This window comes from Lampetra fluviatilis, chromosome 56 (genome assembly GCF_964198595.1).
Source record: "Lampetra fluviatilis chromosome 56, kcLamFluv1.1, whole genome shotgun sequence".
Taxonomy (NCBI): Eukaryota; Metazoa; Chordata; class Hyperoartia; order Petromyzontiformes; family Petromyzontidae; genus Lampetra; species Lampetra fluviatilis.
Genome location: NC_136330.1, coordinates 8,263,260 through 8,282,491, shown reverse-complemented (window position 1 = coordinate 8,282,491; position 19,232 = coordinate 8,263,260). Strand labels below are relative to the sequence as shown.

Genomic DNA, 19,232 nt, shown 5'->3' with positions numbered 1-19,232 from the left:
ATTCAATCACAATCCTGAAGTCCGCATCTTTCTCTGTCTCCCTGTGATCGCGTGTGTTTTTCTCCGGGTCCTCCGGTTTTTCCCTCCACATTTAGAATCAACATGTGGTTTAGAGTATTGGCTGCGATAAATTTCCACATGACGATGAGCCACTTCGTTGGGCTATCATTTGTGAGAGCCAGCTTGCTTCTGAAAAAAAAGCTATATAGCTGGGAGGGCTTTACCTGCAAAATAAAATAGTTCAGTTTTAGTTTAGTCTATGGGTCTCTGTATCTCTATGGGTCTCCATGTTTCTCTCTGCGTCTTTATGCATCTCTATGGGTCTCTATGTATCTCTACGGGTCTCTGTATCTGTATGGATCTCTCTGCATCTCTATGTATTAGAGTATTTGGCCGCTGCTATCATTGGGCTATCATTTATGATGGTCAGGTCGTTTATGAAGAAGAGCTACGGAGCTCAGGGTGCCGCGATGGCGAGATGTTAACTACCTCGCCTGGTGTACAGGAGGTTGTGGGTTTGCTCCTGGATTTGTGTGTTGTCCCTGTGGTCACGTGGATTTCTCTCCAGGTCCTCCAATTTGTTCCCCACACTTAAAACCAACATGATGTGTTTAGATTATTTTGCTATAAATTTCCACACAGCCTATCATTTTTGATGGCCAGGTCGCTTCTGAAAAATAACTACACAGCTCAGTGGGCCTTACCTGGTAAAATACAAATTCTTTATATTTCATTAGTTTTATCGTCCATCATCCCACCGCGTGTGCCACGCCCCCAGGCTGTGCGGCTGCTACGAGGCGCTGGATGGCGGCAACACGAGCGACGCCCTCGTGGACTTCACGGGCGGCGTCTCCGAGTCCATCGACCTGGCCGAGGAGAAGTTCTCTGAGAAGGACGCGGAGAGAGCTGCGCTCTTCAGCAGCATGCTCAAGGCCTACGGGCGCGGCGGGCTGCTCAGCTGTTCCATACGCGTGAGCGCCAAGCCCCACCGCCGCCACCGCAACCACCATAACCACCACAACCACAGCGGCCGTGATCGTGACAACGGCAATCGTAACAACGGCGGTCGTAACAGCGGCGGTCGTAACGGCGATCGTAATAATCGCAATTGTAACAACGATGGTCGTAATAGCGGTCGTCACAACGGCGGTCGTCACAAAGGCGGTCGCAACAACCGCGGTCGTAACAACGGAAATCGTAACTGCGGAAATCGTAACAACCGCGATCTTAACAACGCTGATCGTAATAACCACAATCTTAACAACCGCGATCATAACCTCAACCACAGTCATAACCATACCCACAATCTCAACGATAGCCACTGTCATAATGAAAACCGCAATCATTACCGCAATCATAACCTAATCCTAATTGCAACCGAAATCATAACCACAATCATAACCAACGTCTCTGTGTATGGTATGTTCCTGTGTTAACAGTACTGTATTAATGTTAATCATGTTTTGGTGTTACCGTGGTAACAATGGTGTTACCGTAGGATCTGGCCTCCACAGAGATGGAGGTGTGCCTGGGCTGTGGCCTAGTTCTGGGCTAGGCTAACAGTGTTACCGTGGTGTTACCGTGGTAACTGCAGTGTTACCGTAGGCTCTGGCCTCGACGGAGATGGAGGCACGCCTGGACTGCGGCCTAGTGAAGGGCCAGGCTCACAATGTCACTGTGGTGTTACTGTGGTGTTACCATGGTAACCGTGGTATTACCATAGGCTCTGGCCTCGACGGAGATGGAGGCGCGCCTGGACTGCGGCCTGGTGAAGGGTCACGCGTACTCGGTGACCGCCGTGCGCCGCGTGCGGCTAGGCGAGGGCCTAGTCGCGTTCTTCCGCGCGGAGCGCCTCAACATGATCCGCATGCGCAACCCCTGGGGCGAGAAGGAGTGGAACGGGGCCTGGAGTGATGGGTGAGCATGCGCCTCACCAACACTCACCTGACCAGACACTCGCCCCTCCAGACGCCCACCTGTAGAGACGCTCACCTGTCCAGACACCTATATAGACACCTGTACACACACTCACCGCTACACTCACTCACGCGTGCTCACACTCACTCACCCGTACACACACTCATCACTACATTCACTCACCCGTGTCCACACTCACTCCCCCATACACACACTCACCGCCACACTCACTCACCCATGCTGACACCCACCCGTGCTGAAACTCACCCACCCATGCTCATACTCGCTCACCTGCAAACACACTCACCGCTACACCCACTCACCTGTGCTCACACTCACCCATACACACATTCACCTCCACACTCACCTGTATGCCTACTCAGCACTACACTCACTCACCCGTGCTCACACTCACAGCTACACCCACTCACCCAAGCTTACACTCGCCCACCCGTATGCACACTCACCGCTTTACTCACTGCTACACTCAGTCACCCGTGCTCACACTCACAGCTACACCCACTCACCCAAGCTTACACTCGCCCACCCGTATGCACACTCACCGCTTTACTCACTGCTACACTCAGTCACCCGTGCTCACACTCACTCACTCACCGGTGCTTACACTCACTCACCCGTGCAACAACAACAACCGCCATTCGCCACTAAGTGGCGGTGACGTCATTACGATGCTTGAACCAAGCTATGTGCACGTTGAGGCCACGTGAAGTGTCGAACGCCCGCTGGCACGAGGTCACGGGGCAGACCCAGGTGCCACGGGTCGACTGACTGAGATGACTGGCTGATGCACCACCTGTGCCCCCTACTGTGCCAACTTGCTGTGCATTAGCCACCCGGCGCTCCGCTCGTGGTTCTGAGCATCAATCCTCCGCCCTCCATTGTTGTTGGAAGGCGACTGCCTCCAACTGCCCAGTAGTGTCCTTCACGAGCCTCCTCCACAGAGGCCGATCTTGACACCGCTGGTACCAGTCATCGGCAAGTCCACTCAGCTCCACATCCTTCTGTACCACATCACTCCATCTCTTCTCTAGCCTGTGCCACGCTCGTTTAGCCCCCTCGATCCAGCCAAACAAAAGCTGTTTAGGCATGCGGTGGCTGGGCATGCGGGCTACATAACCCAGCCAACGCAGTCTTGCCTGCCGGAGGAGCTCACCGATGGGACTTTGTCCAGATATTTCAAGGATTTGTGAGCTCCTCACACAATCCAGCCTGGCTAAACCCAGAATGGATCGTAGGCAGGTCAGCACACTGCCCAGGTATGGGAAACTTTCCACTCTCTCCACAACTGTGCTATCACCAATTGGGAGTTGTGGGGGTGGAATGTCCGGCTGGCTAGACCTAGGGGAAGCTGACCCACCGCTGGCCCGGTGAGTCCCTGACCACTGGCCCGTCTGGACCTGGCCCTCAGAAGGACATCCGGCCGAGGGAACCTCAGGGTCCTAACCCCACGACCACTGGCACCGCACTGAGCCCCGGCCCTTAGAAGGACATCGGTGGCTTGGGGTCCAGGGTCTTCTTCTCCAGGCGGCTTCTGACTTCGGCTTGAGGCAAACTCCCTCGCGCTCTCAAGGACCCGCATTATATACTCTTTCTCCCTGAGGGGCGGGGTTCTGTGGGATCGTAGCTTCCCCCAGCCCCCTCCCCTCAGAGGGGTTCTAACTGCCGTTGGCCCAACTGGTCCGGACCGGGTTCTACCGCTCCCCACCGAGGGGCGGGGGATTCTGTGGGATCGTAGACACTGCCCACAGCCCCCTCCCCCCGGCGGGTCCCGGCCAGGAGTACACAACTATACCATACCGGTAAGCATCCCCTGGTTCTGGCGCGCGTGTGTGTGTCAACATGACCACCACACCACTATGGGTTTTAATGGTTTTCTGGGTGTACACCCACCACCGGAGTGGAAGAGTGGCAGGCGCATCTTGATGACTAGTCGATGGTCAGTGGGCAGATCAGCTCCACGGTAGGTCCTGGTGTCAAGGACATGGGCCCGCATTCGCTGTTCTGTCACGATGTCGTCCAGCAGATGTTCTTGCTTGGACCCGGCATGTATCCATGATGTTGTGTGGATGCGCCAATGCCGGAACATCATGTTGGTAATTACAAGCCCATGGGGCTGCACAAAAATCTAGCAGCCTCCTGCCGTTTTTGTTGATCTGATCTGGCCCATGCCTTCCAATCACTCCAGACCAGGTGCCAGCATCATGACCAGCTTGGGCATTGAAGTCACCCAACAATATGACTCTATCCCGAGGCGCCACTTTAGCTAGCACCTGTCTCACTCACCGCTACACTCATTCACCCGTACGCCCACTCACCGCTATACTCATTCACCGCTACACTCACCCACCCATGCTCACTCACTGCTACACTCGCCCACCTGTGCTCACACTCGCCGCTAAACCTGTACGATCATTCACCGACGCAAGCGCTCGTGATAACACTCCCTCCTCCTGTCCTCCCTCCCCTGCCCTTCTCCCTGCCCTTAACTTCACCTCTCCCTTCCTGACCCTGCCCCCACCCCCTGCCCCCCACTGCCCCCTCCCCCCTCCCTCTGCATCTCCCCCTGCCCCCACCCCCTCCCTCTGCCCCTCCCCCTCACCTTGCTCCCCCCTGCCCCCTCCCCCTGACCCAGCTCCGAGGAGTGGGCTCGTGTCAACAAAGGCGAGAGAGAGAAGCTCGGCGTCACCGTTTCCGATGACGGAGAGTTTTGGTAAAAATAAAACACTCAGCAGAACCCACACCTAGGTTGACTCAGCCTTAAATAAACACCCAGCACGCTGGGGAGGCGAAGGTGGCGGGGCGGGCGTGGTGCTGGCTACACGTGTGTGTGTATGGACACGTGTGTGTGTACACGTGTGTGTGTACACGTGTGTGTACACGTGTGTGTGTGTGTACACGTGTGTGTGTGTACACGTGTGTGTGTGTGTACACGTGTGTGTGTCTATACACGGTGGTGTAGCGGTTAGCGCGCTGCGCTACGAACCTGGCGACCCGAGATCAATTCCCGCTCACAGCCATCAACACCGGTGACGATTATCTGCACCAATCCTGGGCCTTCCCTAGGTTGACTCAGCCTAAAATGAGTACCTGGTGAGGTGTGTAAACATCTCCACTCGGGAGACAAAGGCGGCCGGGCGTGGTGTTGGCCACCCACCCCCTCGTGTGTCATGCCGGCCTTCATAGGTGCTCGCTCACAGCACTTGCCCCAACAGTCTGTTAAGGCTATACGGGGAAATGTTTTCTTTATTTATACATGTGTGTGTATGAGTGTATGTGTGTGGGGCAGTTGAGGAGAGAGTGGAGAGGTTTCCATACCTGGGCAGTGTGCTTATGACCAGCTGCGGTTTGACAGCAGAGGTCTCGCTCCGAATCAGTCGAGCGGCATTGTCTTTTCATTGGGTCCATGAATCGAGTACCAACCACGTTGCCGCAAAGGTAACAGCGGTTGTCCTGTGGAGAGGCTCTCCTCCCTCCATCATAGGAATATGGAATTTCCACCACTGGTTCTGCGGGGCTTTAAACGGGCGATGAGCACCAATGCCTCGATGCTCGTTGGAGCCGCAGGAGATCACTTTGACGCATTTCGCTTCATTAACTGTGAAGCTATCACCATCGTCAACCGTGGTCAGTCCATTGCTGGATGAAGGCCTCCTCAAGGCGGCACCATGTCTCGTGATACAGCACAAGGCCAAGATCCCACCGTGTAGAGTTCACAGACTGCTGGGGCAAGTGCTGTTAGGGAGTAGGGGTGGGTGGCCAGCATCATGCCCGGCCGCCTTTGTCCCCTCGGTGGCAATGTTTACACACCTCACCAGGTACTCATTTGAGGCTGAGTCGATCTAGGGGAGGCCCAGGACCGGTTCAGACATCCGTCACTAGTGTTGGTGGTCGTGGGCGGGAATAGAACTTGCACGCACACCAATAGTTCAACAAACACGCATGCACACACACTCAGTTCTTATAACACCGACTGCTCGTTTTGTGTAATAACATTGACGAATCTGGGGGTCTCTCTCCCTCCCCCCACCACCACCTCACCGCCGCTCCCCTAGGATGACGTTTGATGATTGGTGCAAGCACTTTACAGACCTCGTGCTTTGTCGGTGAGTGGCATCATCATCATCATCACATGTCTCTGTGCCTCATCAACACATCATACCAGTCCCTGTGTCTCTGTGTCTCCGTGTCCCTGTATCGTCTCTGTGTTTCAGCATCATCAACACGTCGTACCTGACCCCGTGTCTCCGTGACTCCGTGACTCTGTATCCCCGTGTCTCCCTGTCTTCGTCTCTCCGTGTCTCCATGACCCCGTATATCCGTGTCTCCGTATCTCCGTGTCCCCATGTCTATGTGTCACTGTGTCCCCATGTCTCTAGGTCCCCGTGTCTCCGCATCATTAACACGTCGTACCTACCCCCGTGTCTCCGTATCCTCGCCTCTCAATGTCTCCTTGTCCCCGTTTCCCCGCGTCTCAGCATCATCAACACCTCGTACTTCAGCTTCCACAAGACGTGGGAGGAGGTGATGCTGCGGGGCCAGTGGCGTCACCACGACGACCCCCACACCAATCGCGCGGGCGGCTGCATCAACGACCGCACGCTCTTCCTGCAAAACCCACAGGCATGGGGGGCAGGGGGGGCACATTGGGGGGGCGGGAGGGGGGGAACGGGGGACATGGTGGCACACGGAGACATGGGAGACACAGGGATGCGTGGAGGAGCATGGACTTGGGAACACATGGGGGGCACGGGGGGGTGGGCATGGGGGGGCATACGGGAGACACGGAGTAACCTGGTCATGCATGCGGTGATGCTGCTGCTGATAATGATATTAATACTGCTGATGCTGATGACGATGATATTAATGCTATATCATGGGACCTTTTTGCTAGTATCACCACAAGTACCGTGTGATTAATGCAGACTTGATTCATTGCAAGAGGTATCTCTTTGGTTATTTTTTTTGGTTCTTTTGGTAAAGTCACGTAGAATTTTTTAAAATTAAATAATAGCATACGACGTTTCAATTGCAACACAAGCAACCATCATCGGGTACAAATGAATGAGAAAACAAACATAGTGTAGTGAGTCCAACTGTGTCGCAGACGTTGTCTTGGGAGCAACACTTTTTATTCAATAAATCAACATAACACAACACAACCTACACTTGGGTGTTGAATGCCCATCTCACCACGCTACGGCAGAACTAGACGCGGTTCGCTATCCCGGCCCGGACCACGAGCTGGGTCCCGGACCGCATGGCTAGAGGCTTCTTTTACCCGACGTGTATCTTCATCACCAGCAACACGAAGAACCCCGAGCCTCTCACGGGGCCCCCGTCATATCGGCCCGGGCTGGGGCTGGCTCCGCCCCTCGCCCCGCCCACCTTCTAGATCTCTCGAGCTCTTTCCCGAAGGCTCCCCGAGAGCTCCTTTATACCACGTGACCGTCCAGCAGCCCCCTTCCACCGGTGGCCCCCCTCCAACATCATCCAGGTCACTTGTCGGCAGGTCAACCGGCGTATCATGCCCCAACGTAACCCTGGCTGGCTGACACCCCCTCTCGCTTTCTCACTGGGAGCCTGCACCTCACACTGTACGTGGTGCCTCGCTAGGGCTGGTACTACACCCAGTAAGCGGGCTGCACGTAATGCCAACACATTATCCGCCGTGGCTTGGTAAGCCCGGCACCACACAGTGACAATCACAGTCACTACAATAGTAAACTTGGAGATATAATGCAATACAACACAGAGAGTCGGCCAATACAACAGTCAACACCCCACCTGGTTGATTACGTTCCTCCAAAGATTGTTCCAGAGACTCACACATAGGCACACAGAAAGACGTCTCTGTGTCGAGGCCTTAAAAAGAGAGAGGGGGGGGGGGCAGAGGGGGAGTTGTGTGGAATTCCTGCCCAAAGCGGACGGACGAGCTGGGCACTGTGTGAGTCTTTCTCTGGTTGTGTGTCCATCTGTCTGTGTGTCTATGTTTTGTCTCTCTCTCAAATTTAGCAATCTTTAGAGGAACGCAATCAACCAGGTTGGGTGTTGACTTGTGTTGGCCGTCTCTCGGTGTTGTATTGCATTGTATTTCCAAGCTCACTATGTTTGTTTTCTCATTCATTTGTACCTGATGATGGTTGCTTGTGTTGCAATCGAAACGTCGTATTCTATTATTTAATTTAATTTATTTCTACGTGACTTTACCGAAAGAACCAAAGAATAACATCTAATTGGTGTTTGAACATCTTCACACAACTGTTGTACTATTGCCAGAAAGGGTAAAACCTATTCTTATTTTTCACACGATGATAATAATGCTGCTTCTGATGACGCCGATGGCGATGTTAACGCTGCCCGATGCAACTGCCGCCACCTTGCGAGCACAGTTCGTGTTCGACGTGAAGAAGGAGACGGACGCCATCCTCGTGTCCCTGCAGCAGCGCGACCGCCGGGAGCACCGCAAGGAGGGCGCCGGAGAGAACCTGGCCATGGGCCTCGAGATATTCAGGGTACGGGGCCCGCTCCACCCCTAACACTAACGCCACCACCTGGCCATGGGCCTCGAGATATTCAGGGTACGGGGCCCCCTCCACCCCTAACACTAACGCCACCACCTGGCCATGGGCATCGAGATATTTAGGGTACGGGGCCCCCGCCACCCCTAACACTAACGCCAGCACCTGGACATGGGCCTCGAGATATTCAGGGTACGGGGCCCACTCCACCCCTAACACTAACGCCACCACCTGGCCATGGGCCTCGAGATATTCAGGGTACGGGGGCCCCCTCCACCCCTAACACTAACGCCAGCACCTGGACATGGGCCTCGAGATATTCAGGGTACGGGGCCCACTCCACCCCTAACACTAACGCCAGCACCTGGACATGGGCCACGAGATATTCAGGGTACGGGGCCCCCTCCACCCCTAACACTAACGCCACCACCTGGCCATGGGCCTCTAGATATTCAGGGTACGGGGCCCCTCCACCCCTAACACTAACGCCACCACCTGGCCATGGGCCTCGAGATATTCAGGGTACGGGGCCCCCGCCACCCCTAACACTAACGCCAGCACCTGGACATGGGCCTCGAGATATTCAGGGTACGGGGCCCACTCCACCCCTAACACTAACGCCACCACCTGGCCATGGGCCTCGAGATATTCAGGGTACGGGGCCCCCTCCACCCCTAGCACTAACGCCACCACCTGGCCATGGGCCTCGAGATATTCAGGGTACGGGGCCCCCTGCACCCCTAACACTAACGCCAGCACCTGCCCATGGGCCTCGAGATATTCAGAACCGGTTTTTGACCACCCCTCGGTCAACTCAACCACAAATGAGTACGTGGTCCGGTGTGTAGTTAGCATCGTCACCGGGGAGACAAAGGCGGTCGGGCGTGGTGGTGGTACCCACCCGACCACCCCCCTCCGTGTGACGGCCTTCATAGGCGGCCGTTACTCATGAAGAGAGCACTTACCCCTACAGTCTGTTAAGGGCTACACGGGGTGGTGGTGGTGGGCGTTGGTAGTGGGGGGTGTCAGTGGGGATCCACCTTCTGCCTTTAACCTCCGCAGGTGGAGCAGAACCGCAAGTACCGCGTGCACACGATCCAGGAGAAGATGGCCGAGTCGGTGTACATCAACTCATGCAGCGTGTTGATGCGCAAGGAGCTGCCGCAGGGCCGCTATGTGGTGGTGCCCACCACCTTCCAGCCGGCAGAGGAGGGAGACTTCCTCCTCCGCGTCTTCACCGACGTCAAGTCCCAGTGCCGGTAACTAGCCGCCGGGAGCGGGAGGGGGGGACCTCGGGGTGGGGGATGTGGGGATGTGGGGGTTGGAGGAGTGGGCGGTTCTGTGATTTTATGCGTTTTAAATATGCCCCCCCCGCACCTGCTAGTTAAATACTGCCCCCTATTTAAATAGGACCCACTAGTTAAATACTGCCCCCTATTTAAATAGGCCCCACTAGTTAAATACTGCCCCCTATTTAAATAGGACCCACTAGTTAAATACTGCCCCCTATTTAAATAGGACCCACTAGTTAAATACTGCCCCCTATTTAAATAGGACCCACTAGTTAAATACTGCCCCCTATTTAAATAGGACCCACTAGTTAAATACTCCCCCCTATTTAAATAGGACCCACTAGTTAAATACTGCCCCCTATTTAAATAGGACCCACTAGTTAAATACTGCCCCCTATTTAAATAGGACCCACTAGTTAAATACTGCCCCCTATTTAAATAGGACCCACTAGTTAAATACTCCCCCTATTTAAATAGGACCCACTAGTTAAATACTGCCCCCTATTTAAATAGGACCCACTAGTTAAATACTGCCCCCTATTTAAATAGGACCCACTAGTTAAATACTGCCCCCTATTTAAATAGGACCCACTAGTTAAATACTGCCCCCTATTTAAATAGGACCCACTAGTTAAATACTGCCCCCTATTTAAATAGGCCCCACTAGTTAAATACTGCCCCCTATTTAAATAGGCCCCACTAGTTAAATACTGCCCCCTATTTAAATAGGACCCACTAGTTAAATACTCCCCCCTATTTAAATAGGACCCACTAGTTAAATACTGCCCCCTATTTAAATAGGCCCCACTAGTTAAATACTCCCCCTATTTAAATAGGACCCACTAGTTAAATACTGCCCCCTATTTAAATAGGACCCACTAGTTAAATACTCCCCCTATTTAAATAGGCCCCACTAGTTAAATACTGCCCCCTATTTAAATAGGACCCACTAGTTAAATACTGCCCCCTATTTAAATAGGCCCCACTAGTTAAATACTGCCCCCTATTTAAATAGGACCCACTAGTTAAATACTCCCCCTATTGAAATAGCCCCCCTCCCCCTGATTATCCCCCCCAATTATGTAGCCCCCACCCCTATTGAAATAGGGCCACCCCCGCATTCATAAAGCAAAAGCCATTCAATCTGCGTCCTCCGTGACGTCACTTAAGTAATCACCGGCCATATCAAGAATGGAATAGATCTTACCTATAAGAGTCAATTGTTGTCTGTCTGTCTATCTGCGCACACCTTGCAATGCTTTTAACTAACTAACGGTTGGGTTTACACTTCAACAAAGTACACAGATACAACGCTAAGCCCCCACTATTTGTTTTTCCCCTCCGTCAAATGTAAACTAATTCAATCACATTTTATAACTTTATTATTACGCTGATCGCGGCGCCAAAGCACGCATCTGCGCATGCGCGGAAACGCTGACTCGTGGTTGCCCCTGGCAACGCACACGAGCTCGCTCAGCGGTGACGTGAGCTTGGTTCTCCTTCGCGATAAAATGGCGAAAAATAGCACCGAAGCACAACACTGAGGTCAATTCTGAACCGTGTGTCCTCTTCTCCCCCCCCCACTACCTCAATGTACGGTTACTACTATAGATTTAGTAAATACTACCACAGAGTCGGTCTATACTACTGCAGTCAAAAGATGATACAGTAGAGTCGGTACATACTACAATGGAGTCGGTAGGTATTACTAGTCAGTAGATATGACTGTAGACTCACTAAATACTACTATAGAGTCAATAGATGCCACTGTAGTGTGGGTAGATGCTACTGTTGAGTCAGCAGTTATGACTACAGAGTCGGTAAATACTACTGTAGTCGGTAGATACTACTACAGAGTCACTAGATACTACTGTAGTGTCAGCGGAGTGGGAGACAAGGTTCTTGAGGAGGCACCTTTATTCAACACTTCAAGTTCACAGGTTTTCCCTCGCTTCTCCCAAGTCATCTAGCCTAGCCTTAACATAACCCTGGTCGTGTTACACTGACGGCGCCGATCGAGACAGCCAACAACTATCCGGTTGCGCAGCGCATTATCTTGTGAAGAAGGCAGCGACGAAGGTGGCGAAGACATCGACGACGCGTCCACTTCCTAGAACCGGCAGCCACCAGTTCCTGCTCTCCACCGCTTTTATGCTACTCGGCGGGGCCTGGCTCCACCCTGTCCGCGCCTCCCTTCTCGAACCCACTAGCGGGTTCCAGGGGCTTCCAAATGGGGTCCTCCCTGACCCTTGCCCTAGTTCCTCCGCCCTGCCGACACAGCCGCATATATGCTCACCGGCGTGTGTACTGCTCGTCCACCGCAGTTGCCATTGCTGGACAACAGACACACTACAATAGAATCACTAGATGCTACTTTAGAGTCAGTTGGCACTACTATAGAGTCATTAGATACTACTGACTCTATTGTATGTAGGGTGTGTAGGTGTCTATCCCTACAAAATAAAAATTGGCTGGGGGGGGTAAAAATATTTTTTTTGGGGGAAGGGGTCGACAATTTTTGGAAACCTTGTATATCAACTATTTACCCCCCCCCCCCCCACTTTCTATTACTTATTTATTCAGGTCTTTTGCATGCCTCTTATAATTTTGACGGACAAATGGACAAACAGAACACCGGGCTTTCACAATAGCTTAGTATTTGTGTATATATATATGTTATGTTTCTTGAGAAGACAAGTTTTGAAATATATTTGTGCTCCGGGCAAAGCCAGATACTTCCTGCTAGTATTTCATAAAACACAGATGATTATTATTTAAAAATTGGGGCCACAATGGGCGGCGATCGCTGCAGAGGCACCTATAATCCAGCACCGTGTGCGTAGCTTGAACTTCCTTCGCACCGTACGTAGCCAACTGATAATCGGAGGTGCGATACGCCAACTGTCACTGTGCACGTGAGGGTTGGTGGATCACACCTGCATGTTAGTAAACTCCCTTCCCGTGGGTACCGTGCAGAAGCCGTACCCTGGCTCGCCAGAAGTCTGGTACAGGCAAATACAGGAAACCCTCGCCTAACGTGGGGGTTTGGTTCGTGGAAAAATGCCGCAGTCGGCAAATCCACAGTTAGTGAAGGTATAGTGCCTATGGGAAATGTCACGGTCAGACTTGTCATAGCTTAACTAAGTTGCCTGTTTCTTCATTAAACATCGAATAAAATGCAGTGCATTGCATGATTATAAAGCATGAATAAACGTTAAGTTAACGTTACATACCTTTTCATAGAGGTTAGAAGTCCATGATGACGATGACAATGAGATGATGGGGAAAGGGCTGCTTAAAAGGAGGAGGGGCTCAGCCCACCCTCCCCCTCTTCCTCCGGGGCATCAATGACAGACGAGGAGGCAGGCACAGAGGCAGTTGATGAGCGACGCAGCTCCACTCGTGGCCACGGTGGCGCGGAGGAGAACCGCGGCCTCCCACAATATTTGTGACTGCGTGGTTGTGGACTCGTGCTAAACCCGTCGGATACTCAACCTTTCCAGGACGCGTAAGGTACATTGCTATACAGATAATAAACGGGTGTGTACGTTAATTTTGCGGTTGGCGAGGGATCGCTGTACGCTACTCAACCTTAAATCAGTGCGGTTGAGCGTGGTGCTGGCCACCCACCTCCATCGTTTGCCGTGCCGGCCTTCATAGGTGCCACTCGCGAACAGCACTCGCCCCAACACGCTGTGTGGCTCTGTCGGGTATCCTTGTGGTGGTGTATGTGTGGTGCATGTTATGATGATGCGGTGTGTATGGTGTGCGCGCAGGGTGCTGCTTTGTAGAACCTGGCAACCAGAGTTCGATTCTTGCCGCCGGCCTTAAATGAGTACCTGGTGCGGTGCGTAACAAACACCGGGACTGGCGCAACAAAGGCGGCCAGGGCATGGCGTAGGCCATCCATCCCCTCTCGTGTTGCCACAGTGCCGGGCGGCCATTATTGGTGCTTGCTACTCGCTCGCAGCACTTTCCCCTCGCTCGCAGCACTTGCCCCGACAGTCTGCTGAGGCTACGCGGGGGATCTTCTCCACCTTTGTGCAGGGAGCTGCACAAGCACGCACCAAAGCCGGGCTGCTGCACGTTTCTGGTCGGGTACCCCGTGCGCGTCACGTCCGTCCACCTGCTCAGCGCCGTGGGGCTGCCCGGGGCAGGTCAGGCCACACCAACAACAACACCTAAACCAACAACAACACCTACACCAACAGCCACAGCAACAGCAGGGCAGCACGCTAACCACTGCCCTTACCGATCCCCACACAACAGCAGCCATTTTCCACCGGGTGGCGGATGAAATCACCGCGGTGCTTGAGCTAGGCTAGGGTGAACCCTGAGGCCGTCACGTGATGTGTGGATGGCTCTCGCTGCTTGCTGGTTATGGGACCGAGCCAGGTGTTTGTAGGGTTGACTGTGGTGGCTGGCAGGTGCGCCACCCCCACTGCAACGACATGTGTTGCTTGTAGGCCACACCACCACGTGCTCATGCGATGTGACCTGGTGATGTTATGTTGGTGATGTAATGTGGTGATACAACACACTGGCACACTTCACACTTTACCGCTTTTCGTCACACTTGATCATCACACTATCGCACCTCGTCACACTTGTTCGCGCAGGAAGCAGCTGGTACGCAGTGGTGCGGGCCGAGGGCACGAAGGTTCGCTCCCGTGTGTACAAGAACAGCAGCCCCGAGTTTGACGTGCGCGCCATCTTCTACCGCAAGAAACCGAGCAGCCCCGTCACCGTCGAGGTGTGGGACCCCGTCGTGCCTCCACCCTCAATAGGCGCTCGCTGACTCTGGCAGTCCAAACCCCTTCCCGGCTAGGCCCAGACTCACGGTGTGGCGCACATGTGTGTGTGGAGGTGTAAGGGATGGCTATACATCCAGCAGGGGTAGGCCTCCATCCGCCAGGGGTAGGACTCCATCCTGCAGGGGTAGGCCTCCATCCTCCAAAGTAGGCCTCCATCCTGCAGGGGTAGGCCTCCATCCGGCAGGGGTAGGCCTTCATCCTGCAGAGGTAGGGCTTTATCCAGCAGAGGTGCCAGCCTGCGAGCGTGTTAACTACGGCGCGCTGGAAGCTACGCTGGTTTAGGACCTTTGTGTTTGCGCGCAGGTGTGGGAGAAGGGCGTCCTGTCGGACTCGCTGCTGGGCCGCGTGGCCGTGCCCTCGGAGCCCACGCAGCAGAAGGAGCTCCACGTGCTGCGCCTGGAGCGCAAGGGCCAGGAGCTGGCCAGCATGGTCAACGTGTGGGCCAGCACGCGCGACACCCTCGACGAGCTGTGATGGCACTGCCTGCTGCACCGTGTGGACCGCACTCTGTGTGTGTGGACTGTGGTCTGTGTGTGTGTGGACTGTCTGCGTGTGTCCAACTGCATCTGTGTGTGTTGACCACACTGTGTCTGGACCATGTCTGCATGTGGACTGTGGTCTGTGTCTGTGGATTTTATCTTTGTGTGTGGACCGCATCTGCTTGTGTTGACCATACTGTGTGTCTGTGTGTGTGGACTGTCTGTGTGGGTGGACTGCGTTTGTGTGTTTACTGTAGTGTGTGTACCGTGGTGTGTGGGTACCGCACTGTTTGGACGATGTGTGGGTCACACTCACACCTCGCCACACACGCCCACCTCTCAAATGTTCTTGCATTTTAAAACATTCCTTATGTAGCATGTTTACTGTACATACAGTGCACTTGGCAGTCATGCTGATTCAGGGATTCTCATGCTGCCCACAATCCTCCCCCTTCCTGAGCAGTGCCACCCCCAGTGCAGCTGCACCGCCTGCACACCTAACAGCTATGCCACCGTGGAGTTTGACATTGAAATCCATGCACTCATATAGACCAATAGCTTTGCCAGAGCTGCATGGACTCGCACAGAGAACCAAGGACTTGTATGTACACTCATGGGCTCACTTAGAGACCCATAGACTCACAGAGACCTTTAGACTTAGAGAGACCAATAGATTTGCATAGAGACCCATAGACTCACAGAGGCCCAGAGTCTCACAGTGACCCCATAGACTCACATAGACGCCCATCAACAGGAGTTGGCAGCGGCAGTGGTGAAAGGGAATGCAATGGGTGGGGGGTTGGTGGGGGGGCTGTACAATTTCTCGCCCCTCCCCCACCGCCATTTTAATCTGGCGGTGTCGTCATCCTACTCGCCACCGCGTGATTGGCTGCCGACTGTCGTCTCGCGAGTCGCGCGACACGTGGTTGCATGCTGGGCCAGTCAACGTTAAGCTTCTTATAATAATTATATTGTGTTATAATCATTATCTTGTGTTATAATAATGAACTTGTCTTATAATAATTATCTTGCTCTGCAAAGCTCTCAACCCATACGGTTTACCCCATATTCTTGTACAGGGAAATACATTTTCAGGTCTATACGGCCTACATCCGTTTCAATATGGGCAAACAATAATATGTATTTGTGTATCTCCCTTGTGATGGCAGTTTGTAAAGATGAACGTTTAGATTTAGAAGGGCACGGAGTGACCAATACGGTCTGACTTGGTCTGTGATAAGCTAGGCACTGATACGGTGTTGACGGATATGTTACTCTGCATACGTCGAATATACGATGATGACTTATATTGATGACGAGGGCTAGGTAAGGGAATAGAACTTGGGTTGCGGGGGTTCGGAGCGCAGTGCGCTAAACCACTGCGTCCGTATTATTATTATTATTATGCATCGCTATCTCTGAAATGTATACAATGTGTTTGTGCCTGTGTGTCAAATGTTTATAATGTTAAGCTCCGTGTATCACTCGAGACAAAGGGATCTTTGCCCAGCTGCTCATATGAGCGTTGAGCCATTGGTGGGCATCTCCTGTTTACAGCCCGGCAGAGCCAACGGTGGGAATTCCAATGGCGGGTGCATAGTCTCACAAAGAGACCCATTCACTCGGAGAGCCACAGATGCACAGAGACACTCACAAAGAGACCCATAGACTCGCATAGTGACTCATAGATGCAAATAGAGACCCAATCTCACAGACGCATACTATCACAGAGACCCTCAGACTCACACACAGATTCAGACTCACAGATTCAGACTCACATAGTGACCAATAGTCACATAGAGACCCATAGACTCGCAGAGACCCAGTTTCACGTAGACATATAGTCTAACGGTGACCCATAAACTCGCACAGCGATCCATAGACTCGCATAGTCACCGATAGACTCAGAGACCCATAGACTCATATAGAGACCCATAGACTCATATAGAGACCCATAGACTCGTATGGAGACCCATAGACTCGTATGGAGACCCATAGACTCACATGGAGACCCATAGACTCACATGCAGACCCATAGACTCACATGGAGACCCATAGACCTTCGCATAGATAATCCGAGAGGAGAGTTCCCTTCCAACCAGCAGTGACGCGAGCAAAGTTATTACAGGGCTGCACCTAGTATATGCATTAGGTCGACTCAGCCTAAAATGATTACCTGGTGCCATATGTGTAAAAACAATGCCACTAGGGAGACAAAGGCAGTCGGGCGTGGTGTTGACCACCCACCCCGTCATGTGCCGATGCTACTCGCTAACAGCACTTGCCCCCCCCCCCAACAGCCCGTTAAGGCTTTACGGCGGAGGGGATATTTTGTCTTTTGTACGAGTGTGTGGTGAATGTTACGATGGGTGCCATTGACTTCACGGGTTTCCCAAAGGGGGCGGGAAGCGGCCAGTCGCCTGTTGTGGAGAAGAGGGGAACTCGTGAAAGGGCCCAGCCAGGGCCGTGGTGAGAGCCAGTCGACGGCTAAACAACTCGGGCGGAAGGTCGTTGAGCTTTTGCCGTCACGTGCCGGTGGACATCTTTTTTAAGGGGCAGCCGGTCAGGGAGATGGAGCGGCGCGCATGTAATGCCGTCCACGTGTTTACCGTCTGTGGAATAATACAATCAAATAAAACCCCGAAGGCATCGGTCCATGCTATTCTGAGGTCGCGTGGAGTGAGTGACACTTTAGAGCAGCGGTTCTCAACCCAATGGGGTTCGTGGCAATGTCCCAATGGGGCTCGTGGCACTTGCCCCGACAGTCTGCTTAGGCTATACGGGGGCTCTTTGTTTGTGGTGATGATAGTGGTGATTGATAGTGGTGATTGAGTAATTGATAGTGGTGATTGATTAATTGATAGTGATTGATTGATAGTGGTGATTGATTGATAGTGGTGATTGGTGATTGATAGTGGTGATTGGTGATGTATGTGGTGGTGGTGGTGAAGATGATGTATGGGGTTATGATGATGAGTGTGGTGATGATGAATGTGGTGACAGTGATGATGGTGGTTTATGTGGTGGTGATGATGATGAATGTGGCGGTGGTGGTGTTGATGTATGTGGTGATGGTGGTAGTGTTGATGATGATGTATGTGGCGATGGTGATGCGAGTGTGAATGAGGGTGAATGAGGCTCCCTCTCCAGACTAAGCAAGCACTCACAGAGGCGTGAAGCGTGACCGAGGCGCCCATAGACATCCAATAGCCGACTCGAGCTCACGACGACAGCCTCACTCGTCTCACGACAGCCTGACTACAAGCTCACTAGGCAGTTCGACTACAGCCTCACGACAGCCTGATTACAGCCTCATTAAACAGTTCGTCTACAGCCTCGCTACAATCTGACAACAGTCTCACTAGACAGTTCGTCTACAGCCTCACATACAGCTGGACTACAGCCTCACGACAGCCGGACTACAGCCTCGTCACAACAGCCTCTCTAGACAATCCGACTACAGGCTGACTGCAGCCTCATTAAAGCATCACCACAGGCTGACTACAACCTCATTAGACACTTCGACAACAGCCTCACTAGACAGTCCGACTACTATAAGTCTCACTACAGGCTGACTATAACCTTACTACATCGTCCGACTACAGCCTGACTACAGCCTGACTACAGCCTCACGAGACAGTCTGACTGCAGACTCACGACTGCTTCCCTACAGGCTCAGGTAAGCGTCATCCTTTAACAGTGCAGTTACCAGGAGTGCCATTGAAAGGACTTTGGTTAGAACATCCGCGGTTAACATATACGTAATCAGTTACCAGGATTGTGGTCAACCAATAATCAGTTACCAGGATTGTGGTTAAGGGATCATCACTTACCATGATTGTGGTTAAGAGATAATCAGTTACCATGATTGTGGTTAACAGATAATCAGTTACCATGATTGTGGTTAACAGATAATCAGTTACCATGATTGTGGTCAACAGATAATCAGTGACCATGATTGTGATCAACAGATAATAAGTTACCATGATTGTGGTCAACAGATAATCAGTTACCATGATTGTGGTCGGTCAACAGATAATCAGCTGCCAGGATTGTGGTCAACAGACAATCAGCTAATAGGATTGTGGTTAAGAGATAATCAGTTACCATGATTGTGGTTAAGGGATCAACAGTTACCATTATTGTTGTTAACAGATAATCAGTTACCATGATTGTGGTCAACAGATAATC

The 19,232-nt window shown here is 52.6% G+C and overlaps 1 protein-coding gene across 1 annotated transcript in view; it reads left to right on the top strand.

The window, feature by feature from the left end:
• Positions 1–15,502, top strand: part of LOC144950168 (calpain-5-like) — a 28,992-nt gene extending 13,490 nt beyond the window's left edge. Inside the window, exons 6-15 of the mRNA XM_078880238.1 lie at positions 779–971; positions 1,724–1,917; positions 4,571–4,648; positions 5,991–6,041; positions 6,414–6,558; positions 8,328–8,450; positions 9,519–9,715; positions 13,796–13,905; positions 14,368–14,501; positions 14,866–15,502. Coding sequence (XP_078736364.1) covers positions 779–971; positions 1,724–1,917; positions 4,571–4,648; positions 5,991–6,041; positions 6,414–6,558; positions 8,328–8,450; positions 9,519–9,715; positions 13,796–13,905; positions 14,368–14,501; positions 14,866–15,036 — 1,396 coding nt within the window. The 3' untranslated portion in view covers positions 15,037–15,502. The remainder of the gene's footprint in view (positions 1–778; positions 972–1,723; positions 1,918–4,570; positions 4,649–5,990; positions 6,042–6,413; positions 6,559–8,327; positions 8,451–9,518; positions 9,716–13,795; positions 13,906–14,367; positions 14,502–14,865) is intronic.
• The last annotated feature ends 3,730 nt before the right edge of the window (positions 15,503–19,232 follow it).